This window comes from Saccostrea echinata, unplaced genomic scaffold, assembly GCF_033153115.1.
Source record: "Saccostrea echinata isolate AGI-Se365-2 ecotype Australia unplaced genomic scaffold, CSIRO_AGI_Sech_v1 ptg000054l, whole genome shotgun sequence".
Lineage (NCBI taxonomy): Eukaryota > Metazoa > Mollusca > Bivalvia > Ostreida > Ostreidae > Saccostrea > Saccostrea echinata.
In genome coordinates, this window is record NW_026889803.1 from 63,354,841 (window position 1) to 63,367,619 (window position 12,779).

Sequence of the window (12,779 nt, forward strand, 5' to 3'; positions counted from 1 at the left end):
TAACATAAATAATCCCATATGATAATATGGTATTGATTTTTTCATTAGCTACAATGTTTCGTAAAGATGCAGAAATATGAATTGTATGTTGGAATTACATTATTTTCTGACAGAAGAAATTTCCTATCCGAAGGCCGGCTTGGAGTTTAAAAACGATGTGAAATCTTTGTTGTTGTCCCGCGCGAAGTGATATATAACAAGTGCCTTAGAAAGTAGTCCGTTTTTCTCAAGTCTCGCGAGAACCTAAGAAGAGATGTTGTAATGGAGGAAACACGTGTGGTGCAACTTCGATATAATTTAATGCGCATCTTGAAGGTGTCACGTAATTGCAAAGATTAAGTTTACCAGAGCGACACCATCATCAATTTCAGAAGATATTAACTGGTAAATATTTCTTTTGAAATATTGGGTGCTGTTTTGTAAAGCGCTATTGTAACCGACCTTGGGCAATGAAAACCAAAACAAACTCAAGAAAGTCGATGGCGACCTAGTTAGATAACATTAAGTGCGCCATATGACAGCGTTTTGCAAAGAGCATTGTTGAAAATAAAGTATCATTTTACTGATTTCATATTTATTGACATGAATCGTTTCATTTTTTCATATGTTAATGCACACTGTTCAAAGATTTTTTGAAAGTCATGGCAAAGGCAGGAGTTATTGCCCATTAAACAACATTAGAGAATTCATTGTCATTGAACTATAAATGTGAGAATTTATTGTTGAGTTAATATGTTGATGGTGCGACCGTTGGGGCGAGCGCATTGTTCACTTAATTTTAAGATCCGCCTCTTCAAACCGCACGAGACATTTGGAACGTCTGGACTGTGATGTCACATGACGTAGTATGTTAGCTGCATTTCCATAAACAAAGTTTAAAAAGTGCAGATTTTAACAAAGAACGTTTAATCTACTATCTGTATGCAATATCCATTAAATTAAGGTGAGTTTATTTTTTGTGAATTTTTAGTTGTTGATACCGCGCGAACGAAGTTAGCAGCGAGAACAACAAGCGATGCATTGCGGGTCCAGAATTACTGCGGAAAAAAATTCTATTGAATGAATGTGCAGTAGTCCAAATTTTCTCTTCGCCCAGGCGTTGTCGTTAGAGCTCGCAGTGATGAGCTGGCTGCGCTCGCTATTAAGTGCTAGTTTTGGGCAGCAATTATCTGTCAGACATCATTCCCTTATCCATTAGTCTGTCCATCAAGACTTTTGAGTGCCTTTAAACTAATACAGTCTTCTACAAAATCCTGGTAGTCTGATGCAGGGGATCTAGTAAAGTTGGAAGTGGGCATGTGGAAATCTGATGCTTACAAATCCAAAGGGCATGTAAATTTGGAAGCTATAACTCCATATTGTTTTAAACAATGTACTTCTGCTTTTGATTCGAATGATCAATTCATGCATCAGATGTTTCATTTTCATTCGTAAATTATGTAACATTTCAAATCAAATAACATCAGTAACATTTTTTTCTTTATATACTGGTACCGATAAATGGTACCATTCCCAGTGCCAAAAAATGTTAATTTTTCCCAATTTTGAGACTTAAAATTCCCAATTCAGCTGCCAAGGAATGGACTACATGATATCGTAATTCCTTTCTTATGAAACATTGTATGAGTTGACTAAATTTTTCACTCCCTCTTGAATCGAAAACTAGAGATCAGTTGGTAAAATTACTTAGTAAAATTCTGAGCATGCAAATATTTGTTTGGGCTAGTGTACGTGGGTACACCTGCCTGAAGGGAATGTGCTGAATAAAAGATTTTGCAAAGACTGCTTAAAGATTTCTTATTTAAGTTATATATGTAAGTAGGAGGATGATCAGAGGAACAAAAGAACATATCAAGGCATGTCTGAACATTGGCAAGAGGATGACACCTATGCACTTTATTTGAAGATCAAGATCAAGATTGTTTTCATGTAAACATGTACTGTTACATAAAATATTCAAACATGCAGGTTTTTTTATTCACAACACAATTAAAAGAGACCCCTACAGATTCTGAGAGATTCTTAGTGATCAAGATCAAAGGTTAAGATATTTGATCTAAGAAATAAGAATACTACAGTACCCTGTAAGATTTTGTCAGTTTTTTGGTCACCTGAGATTACTCAGGTGACCTATTGCTATCTTCTTGTCATCGTCGCAAGCCACGGGTTTTGTGTCCATTCTATTTCCACAAACCCGTGGCTGTCTCCTACAAATTTCTCTCGTTCTCATGAATATTAATACCATACATTCAATCAATGGAATAACATCTGACGCTTCAAGTCAGAACCAATGAAAATGATCAGTCTATCTTGTATTTGGATGTAACCATAACCACGAGCTGTACATCAACTTTGGTTCGAATTTCCTTTCTTAACGAGTAACGCTATTCAGCGTTCTCACACAACGTCTACATTTGAAACCCTGTATTTTAATGTAAAACCTTGTAAGTATTTTAGAATATACGTTACTCACCTCTGTTTTTCAGGATCTATCATATATTTTTTTTCAGTAAATCTGCCACGCATAGCAAACATGATTTCATTATGGGCGCCGCCATTTAAGCGTACCAAAAATTGCTACAGAGTGATTTCATTGGTCAAGTACATATGGCGTCACTTAATAAATATTCAATGATTCAGTTGCGAGAACGAGAGAATTTGGTAGGAGGCAGCCACGGGTTTGTGGAAATAGAATGGACACAAAACCCGTGGCTTGCGACGATGTCTTCTTGTTGAAATCTTGACTTTAATTTATTCGCCACTGCTAAGGGTTTCATTTATCTCCCTTTGCCAGCAGAAGGAAGAAGAGTATTGAGGCCTGTAGGTTTGAAACTCTCAAATTTTTAAAACATTTTGATATATTATTGTTGCTTGATTTGTAAAATGTTACAGGGTCTATTATTCACATGATTTATAGAGGGTACATGTAGTGTTCCCTTTGCAGATACAGAGTATTGCGGATTAAGGATGCCTAACTTCAGAGGAATACTCACATTTGCCCTGCCTGCTGTTACAGTTGTTTTTGGCTTCATTTGGTTTTTTGGTCGGAAAAAGACCCCTAAACCAAAACTATTACCAAAGGAGGATGACCAGTCTGAATCAACAGAGAAAAGTTCTGTTCCTACATCTAGTGTAACAGAATTGTCACAAAAAACAAAGGAAAGGGAGAGCATAGACAACTCTTCACCTGATGGAAAAAGGAGAGAGTCAGTAGAAAAGGAAAATCAGAGAAATGGTGTTATGGCTTCACCAGTGGGCAGTAGGAAAAGGAAGGCTAATCAGATCACCAGGACAGATGACGTGGAGGTATCAGATGGGGGAGACTCTGTGGAGGAGGAGATGAATAAAGATCACAAGATCCTCCCCCAAATGTTCCCCTCAATCTCAAATGGTACACCACTATCCAGTCAAAAGGATACTTCTGGAAATTTTCAGTGTGAGACAAAAGAAGTGGGATCTAGTCAGAATGGAGCAGGTGAAGTAACAGAATCAGAACTGATCCCTGTAAATGAGAGCATGATGAGTGAGAGTTCATCCCAGTCTTTATTGTCATCCCAGTCTTTATTGTGTGGAGAAAAAACATCACTGATGAATGATGCCTTCATCACGTCAGGCATTAGTGAACAGAGTATCCTTGGTGACAAAGATAAACAATGTAAAGTAGAAGACATTTCCTTGTGTACCTCATTGAGTGAACCTCTTTTGGAGTCCACATTGTTAGATACAACTCAGTCTCAGCCCCAGCCAGAGGTAGTGGAAGATGTTATAGACAAGAAAGAGTCTAGTGTCGCAGAAAAAGTGCCGTTAGTCAACATGAAAGAATCATTGTCCTCTAAAAATTCTCCATTGCCACCCTCCTCTGTCTCGGAAAAAGTGACTAAACAGTCTAAAGACACTGTGAGCACAGTAAATGGAACACCGCTGGAAAATAATTCAATAGATGAAAAGAAAAAGGAGAAAAATTCTCATACTGCTGAAAAAAGAGAAACTGATAAACACAAAACTGCCATTGACTCCAGAAAGACCTCAAGTCCAAAACACACAGACACTAAGACTGCCTCACCTGTCAAGAAGGAAAATCATCAAAACGAGCTCTATAGAAAGAGTAAACAGGAAGTGAAGTCATCACCACCAAAGGACAGGCCTATAAATAGAAAGACACACCCCTCAGGTGGAAGTGACCATGTGTTAGATAATGGGGTCCATGGATCTGATTCTAATTCTTCAGGATGTGATAATGCCAGTGAAGTAAGTGTCTGTCAACCATCTGAAGGTCTGTATTTGAGAGTCATGTAAGCAAAATATTGAAAGATGAATTAATATTGGGTTTTATAGAATGTTTAAAAATCTGTGGGATATCAAAAAAAAAAAAGGACTGAATTTTCATGATGATTTTTATGTAACAGTCAAGTTCTGTCTTTTCTCTAGAATTTGCTATATTTTTAGGCATCTAATGACAGCGGCAGGGGCCCCAGTATGACAGATCTTCCTACCCCCATCACCTCCCCAAATCAACAGCTGTACCACTGTAATTTTCCTACTGCCATATGTGGGAGACTGATTGGAAAGCATGGGAAAAATATCAACTTCATTAAGGAGAAGTCAGGGGCAAATATTACCTTAAGTGCGAACCCCTTCACACCAGAGTTTCAGCTCTGTAGTATTGAAGGTACTGATGATAAACACAAATACTTGTCAGCTATTAATCAGAAGTAGTGTCAGATACTTTAAATTAATACAGGTTTCTCATCAGGTGTTTTTGTTTGACACATATTACATGTAGTCACAGACTTGTTCTGTTTAACTGCGTTACTTTTATATTTTGTGGAAAATCACAATTTGTATTTTTCCATTTTCAACCATGTTTCATCACTCCTGTGCAGTCGTTCTTTTTTGTGTTCATTTCATTATGAAATACCTAGAATGATTCTGATTGGCTGCTTTTTTCAGGGACAACGTATCCAAGTTTATGCCTATGATGGCACAAAATGCAGTTTGTGTGTTAATATTTACTACTGTATACAGGAAAATTTTCGCCTCTGTTTTATTTTCACCCCTTTTGTCCTAGATGCAAGTGGGTGAATTTAAGACGAGGTGAATTCAAAGAAGACAGTATAATTTCTTTAACAGAACAGCGAATGGGCAAACTTCAATCGGGGCAAAATGGTTTGCAAGTGTGAAAGGGCGAAAATAACCCCGTATACAGTATTCAAATTCAATTTTTTATTCTCTGAACTTTTTCCCTTGAATATATTACTTCAACAGATTGACAAATCTTGAGAGATAGGCAACTTCTTCAGCACCTTGTTTATTTCACCAAAACAACACACGTTCATGTTTATATGATGGGAGAAACAAGTCCCATAACCAGTGCTCATTATCAACCAGTATTCCTAAATTATTTTCAATTTTCAAGAGAAATGGGCAAGTCTTGTGTCTATTTAATGTAAAAAAAATTAACTCAAGTTTGAGAAAAACAGGTTACTAACAAGCACTGATTATGGGACCTATATGTAAACTCGTTATGCATTTATTTTTATCTGATGGTCATAATCTACATTGTTTTCTGATGCTTACCTAGCTACTACAATTGTATATAACAAGTCATCTAACAAACATTGTAGGCACTCAGAGAGAAATAGATGCAGCATTGCGACAGATAGAACGGAAGTTTCCAGAGGTGGATTTAAGTCCTGTCAACATTCCGTCCGGCGACGCCCCCCAATCAGCTGTCCTGATGCCTGATATTATGCAGGTAATGCCAGGCATCTCCCAGGTAACTGTCATTCTTTATTTTTCTCCTCTCCTGCTTTATCCAGGTGCTTGGAGCATGTATATCCTGTCCTAACAAGTAAGAATGAGGTACTACTCATCTTCAAATACATTGGTAATTCCAGCTGGAAGATCTATATTTCAAAAACTTTAACATTGAAAAAATGTTTTTGGCCTTATTCTTTACTTGTTCTTATACTGGTATATGGTTTGGGAGGGGTTGTATAAAAACTGCATGTGTAGACAATCTATTGTTCACTGATTTCTTATCACATATTCAGTTATTCACTATTTATGTTCAAATATTGGATGTTGTCTCATCAGAATAGTCAGAACATAGAAAATTGACACAAACTCACTTTGACTAAAGCTCAACTCACTAATGGTAGATTCTTAATTCTTTAATGTAGAAGAAACTTTTCACAGATACAATTTCCAATTCTAATTTCACAAATTGAAGGGTTTTAAACACAAGAATACAGTTTGGATGTCCATGTCACTAATTAATGGACCTTAATTCAAAGAGAGATTACTGGAAGTTGAATTTATTCTGACAGGTATCAGGTTTAAACCTAGCACTAAATAAGATTTCTTTGAATACTGTAAAATCACTGATTTTTGTGGGGGTTTAATTTTTGTTATTTTCTAGGTATGTGACCCACAAATTCGTGTCCTCCACGAAATGTTAAAATTGTATTCACTTCTTCAACCATGAAATCAAATCCCTGCGAACTGATATTTTTTTCCCTCAAACCACGAAAATTTGACCCCCAAGAAAATTAGTGATTTTACATTAATTAAATATGTTATCCCTTAATGTTATATTCTTCAAAAATGATTGACCTGTGGAAGGAAATATAATTGTGTTTTAAATCAGCTGATTTTCTCCTCCTTCATAGATCCCTAGTGTTGTGATTTTGGGAATGGTAAGTTCTTTTTTTAAAAAGGTATCCAACCTGTATTCTGTGTGCTGAACACTTGTGTATAACCCTTTTGTTTAACATAGATTTGTAGAACCATTTACAACTAAAAGATGATTGCAGTGGATATTTTGTTTAAAATAAAACATATATATATTATAGAGCTAGAGAAATCTCTTAGTGATTAGATTTTCATATTATCAGGATAGTTTTCTCAATTTTCAGCTTTATAATTTTTCGTTTTCATTGTATAAATTCAAAAGTGCTAAGATATTCTTTAGTGAGAAATAATTGCAAAAAAAAGGATAATAATATATATAATTTCCTATCAGTAAAGCTAGGTAAACGGCAGATATCAGACAGTTTTAGCCTTCACTATGTAACATTTTTGCATTTTTCAATTGTAATTAGAAGTATGCTGTGTACATTTGCATTTTGCCTATATTGTTGCATTTAAAACCATCCAACTTCAGGGATTTTTTTAGGGTCTCTCTGGGGCCGAAATTCGGCCCCATTCCCAATGCTGAAAAGTGCATGTTTTTCCCAAAATCATACCTAAAAATTCCCAATATGAAAAAAAGTATTAAGCTGTAAATTATTAAAATAAAATAATGATAAAAAGGTGGTTATGTTCTCTATGTGCGATGTACGAGCCATCCAAGGACTTCCAAGAAGTTATTCGGAATACACTGGATGTTTGCATGCATACTTTTTAAAGCGGGATCGATGTTTAAAAATTAAAGTCGGGATCGTTATCTAAAAAATAAACGTGCATCATGCTCATGTCAGTCTCTCCAGTTTGCTTAGGACGGTAATTTTCAGGCTGGGTTGAATCGCTCTTATTCGTATAAACTGGTCAAACAATACCGATTAACCACTCATCTGGAACAAACCCACTATCAAATGTTATTTTAAAGAACTTCTTACATAAAGGTAAAAAAGATGACATATAAATATGTTCATTTATCAAAAAAAAAAAAAACATATACAATGTTATCATATACAATGTTATCATACCATGCGGCTTTGCCATTTTTAAGCTTCTGAATTTCAACAGCCTCTATTATTTCGTATCACTAAAGCTGGTTTAAGCCAGCTTCATACTATAAAAAAGAGAAAAATTATTAAATATTTGACTTTTGCTTCTTTTTTCATATTTATTTGTATGAAGATATTTTTCCCAATTTCAACCAAATATCGCTATTTTTCCCAATCTTGACGGCCCCGGCCCCAAGAATCAAAGGGTAAAAAAATCCCTGAACTTGAAGACCTAATTAATTAACTTAAAGAGCTAATTGATTAACTCTAAGAACTAATTCGTTAACTTAAAGATGTAAAGCCTCTATTGATGGTCAATTTCAGCTGAGCCTCCCTGAGGGTGTGTCTGTAGATGTGGTGGTCTCCAGTATTGTAGATGCGGGACATATCTTCATTCAACAGCCCACCCACCCCTCCTTTCCATCCCTAGAACGCCTCAATCAGTTCATGATTGGCTGCTACATGCAGGATGGTCTGGTGCCACAGCTTCCCCGTCCACTAGAAGGTGAATATTCTGCAGAAAAGATTCTAATTATTTTACCCAAGTGATAGATAATTTTATCTGTTAAATAGATGTTAGATATACATGTGGTATGAAGGTCTTACATTAGTATTGGTGAAAGTATGTTTTTATGGCATCAAGCAGAGCTTGAATGTTATCAAGCCAGTATCCCATTGAAATTACCACCAGAATTACACAACCAGGTGTCGGTGGATGCATCCACAAAAGAAAATAGCAATAGCAATAACTCAGTTTCTTTGAAAATGCTCACAATGAAATATAACTTGAAAATAAAATTGCATCAGTTATATCTACAATTAATTCTGTTACAAAACACAGATACTTTGTTTATTTTCACACAAGAAAAACCTGATAGATGTTGTGAATAAATTTCTAAAGAAGATGGTTTGTCAAATGACATGAATAATTTTTCAGAAAGATAACTAAGTATAAGGAATAAGCCACCAGGCAGTAAGATAATCACAAAATTAAATAAATACGAATACTAGAAGACTAAAGACGTTAAATTTCAGAATTTCAACTTTACTTTTACAATTTTATAACCAAATTTATCATACAAACTAAAGTTAATGACCTCTATTCCTGTGTATGTCTCCATTTCCTCCGTTTTGAAGTATACACCTCACCAGATCGTAACTCATAGTCATAGCAGAGACATGGTTATAGTTTAGATGCAATCACTAAAACAATGCTTAGACATTGACAGTCAGAATAAGATATTTAAATTCATTAAACCCTTCATAGATTTTCAACTGACGAAAAGAGATGAGTTAAATATTCAGCATGAACTTGTTGGACCATGTTTGGTCAATTCGAACCCTGCTATATTCTGACCATGGCATAAGGCCCCAAAAATTTAATTGTCACATTTTGTTTAAAGTTAAAATTTTATATAAAATTCAAAAAGAACTTTTGAAATTGCTTTTCATATTAGACACCATTGAAGCCTTTCAGGCTTTAGATTTTATTTATAATTGTAGTTGGAGTTATCTGTGCCGCACCAATGCTGAATGGCTGGTATAGAGCTCAGATATCTGCTGTAAGCGAGGACTCGGATGAATGTGATATCAAGTATGTAGACTACGGGGGATTCTCTCGAGTCCAAGGGAGCACACTCCGTCAAATCAGGTCAGTAGGAAATTCCTTAATGAAAATAACCAATTGTGAACAATGAGTGATCATTATATATATCTTCTGTATAATGGATGTAATGCAGTGTGTAATTTGTTAAAACAGGAGTGATTTTATGACACTGCCTTTCCAAGCTTGTGAATGTTATATGGCCAATATAACACCACTTCAAGGTAAGTGTAGAAATTGTTTTAAAAGAGAAAGTTGAATTATCAAAATCTAAATATAACATTAGGCAACAAAATTCTCCATAGAATAAGAGGTTAAACACTATAGAACATTAATTTTCTTTATTAGTTAATGTTTCTGCAATGTTTTTTCATATTAAGATGAAGATTTCTTCAGTGCTGAGGCTGCAGCTGTTTTAGAGGAGCTGACACAGGGTAAAATGTTACAGGCCCAGGTCGTGGGACGTAGTGAGGAGGGCATTCCTTATGTTCACATCTACCAGATTAATGGGGAAAAGGTATCACATATATTACCTACTCATTTGAAAGAATCCCCTTAACTGCTCTTCACCATTGACAGATTTAGCTGGAAGTTTGTGGCACATCTTTTCATAGGCAGCTTAGTCTGTCTGTGACTAGACACAACCTTATTTTCTCTTTTATAAGCTAAAATACTATAAAGCACTCATGAAAATGTTGTTGTAATATATGTAAGTCTGATTTCATTCACTTTATCTTGTACATATGCAGCAGTGAAACAATTTCTTCTTTAAGCACTTGATAACTCTATATGAAGCATTTTAATCTGCTTATTTATAACTATGTAGTGTTTTTTTGTTGTTGAGAACTTGTAAAATTTTCAAGAAAATGTGTACACATCTTTAATATGGATAAAAATGAATTGTATAATTTAAAAGATGATTAGTATAATTTGTTTCCTTAGGTTACTTTTGTCAACCGAGAGTTGGTCAACAGAGGAGTGACACGGTGGATTGAAGTTCTGTCCTGAAATCTGGTGTCCATTGCTCCATAACCTGCCGAGATCAAACCAGCCGAAGCTTCTCGTGTTCCACTTCCCAGAAATCCCAACATCATTGGAGACCCAAAACAGCTTTTATCAACATTGTTTTTGAGCTTCTTTTTTGCCTCAGTTTTGGGAGAGACATTATGGTGGAGTTGATTGTTTGGTAAGATGACAGTCGTTTCCTTGAGAGCTTTGATAATTGACTTGTTAGGAGATTGTCGTATTGGTTAAGGAGTCATTAGTTTGTGCTTTTATTGACTGTTAAACAAGAACAAAGAATTGGTGTGAATGAAGTGCATGTGCACTTGTTGTTAAGATTTTCTTATGAGTCTTATTAATTATTTTAGACTTTTTTAATTGTGATGCTTTCCTATAGTTTCATCAGTTGAAGGGCAGGAAGTTATATACCTCAATCTTTCATAGTACATAGTTTTGAGTAGAAAGTAACTGATTTTCATTATTATTATTAAAAAAAAAAGAATATTTTATTAATTTCGTGGACTAAATTTGAATCAGGAACTATAACTTTTGTAGGGTCAACCAAGCTTTAGAAAGGTACCGTTAAGTGGAAACTTTGACAACATGAAAACGTTGATGAATTTGCCAAATGAGTAAAAATCGTCAAAGTTTGCACTTGTCAACCTGGACATTCTTGTTAAAGAGCACTGTTTAAATACTGTTAGATCGTCAAAGTTATCACTTGCGATATTTCTAAAATATCAAAATTGTCAAACTTTCAAACCTTCAAAATAATAATGTTTACAGTATGCAGATTAAAAAAAGATGTTTCCTATTCTGGTGTAATAAGAAAAGGTTTGTAATCTGTCCAGTGTTGTATTTTAAGAAGGGGAAAATGATTCTGTAAAAAAAATAATTATTCAAATTTATGAGATAATTATGTGCATTTATTTGAAGAGGGTTGTGTTGTATAAAAAATCAGTATCAGTCTTGAAAATAAATAACAATCCATAGAAGTTCAAAAGAGAATTATCATAGCACATATGCTAGGTTTTTTTCTCCCAGAGCAATACAAAGGCCAGAGCAGTAGTGCTACAGTCTCTTCAGAGATTTTTGGTTGTTAAATTCGATATTTTTTTGTTTTGTCTTTTTACATGTTTTTGTGGTTGGTATATTTTTTTCTAAAGTGGGTCTCAAGTTGTATATATTGAACAAGGATTATCTGTCATAATTTTTGGTTGATTTGAACAATATTTTGAATTTATTTTTATTATTTGAGAAATTTTTTTTTTTTTCTTATGTGTCAACTGGAAAAAAATAAGGTTGCCAGTAATAACTTGCACTTTTTGTATTCCTGACATATATAGATTTAATAATGTCGCACACTCTAGAAATGGTAATTAGAGATCAATCATTATAATCAACCTTAGAGCTATTGATATATTCCTGATTTTATACGCTTTAGATTCTGTACTGAAGGGAGAGAAAAGCAAATTTTAAAAGACAGACAAGTTTAAATTTAAAGGTAGCTTTTATTTCAATCATTTGATTTAATGGTGCATGTTTATTATAACCTTGTATTATTTATTTGAACACTGCCTTTTGGTGATAAACCATGGTCTCATGAGTTGTACAGTGTATTATATGTGATAAGTTCTTCACTAGGATTGTAGATTAATACAAATTAAATATATTATATGTGATAAGTTCTTCACTAGGATTGTAGATTAATACAAATCAAATAGAAAGAATGGTGATTTTCATGCATTTTTTCATCAAAATGTTACACATTGTGGCTGTTGGGCTCTTGTTCATTGTGCACTTATTTGAAAATTTTTTTAAGCGAGAATTTTCAATTTATTAAAAAAAAAAAGTTAATTTAAGACAGAAAAATCTTGTATTTCGAAAAAAGGAAAGAATTTTATGAGATGTTTAAATAGAAAAATGATTAAATTAAAATTCACTTAGGAGTATTTGCCATAGAAGTGAGGCAGCTTTTGTATTTTTAATTAGAAGCTTTTGAATCCATTAGAGTGAATAGAACACTTTAGTTTTCAGGGCATATTTTATGATATCTCTTACTATTAGGAAGATTGTAAAATTTCCATTGTTTTGTTGAGAATTATCATGTAGAAAAGAAGGATTGGCAGATATTCACTTAACAACAGTTTATAGCTGATTCACTGAGTTCATTGAATAAGCAATATTACTAAAAGATTTTAATAATTACTAGCTCTAACCCAAATTTCTATATAATAGTAAGTATATCTATATAGAAAATTTATGAAGTCTTATAAATATATATGGATTAATTAAATGCATTTGTATGGAAGAAATAGACACATTCAAATTGACAACTTCCACTATCTATGGGCCAGGTTGAGGTAACAAAGAAGTATGAAATGTCATACAGTTTTTTTTACCCCCTTTCCCCCTCCCCCCCTCCCCACACACACACAAATGAA

General features: G+C 34.2%; 1 protein-coding gene across 2 annotated transcripts; it reads left to right on the forward strand.

Annotated features, from left to right (window-relative positions):
* Positions 1 to 213: 213 nt before the first annotated feature.
* LOC133172320 (A-kinase anchor protein 1, mitochondrial-like) lies at positions 214 to 12,008 on the forward strand. Of its 2 annotated transcripts, none has more exons than XM_061307180.1 (9): positions 214 to 384; positions 2,945 to 4,248; positions 4,447 to 4,669; positions 5,625 to 5,776; positions 8,055 to 8,235; positions 9,234 to 9,381; positions 9,490 to 9,557; positions 9,714 to 9,850; positions 10,276 to 12,008. In XM_061307180.1, exons 2-9 carry the CDS (start codon positions 2,968 to 2,970, stop codon positions 10,339 to 10,341), a joined length of 2,256 nt encoding a protein of 751 aa, XP_061163164.1. In that variant the 5' UTR covers positions 214 to 384; positions 2,945 to 2,967; the 3' UTR covers positions 10,342 to 12,008. The 2 variants fall into 2 exon arrangements, with proteins under 2 accessions (XP_061163164.1, XP_061163165.1); XM_061307181.1 differs by having other exon boundaries at positions 5,625 to 5,755.
* Positions 12,009 to 12,779: the final 771 nt, after the last annotated feature.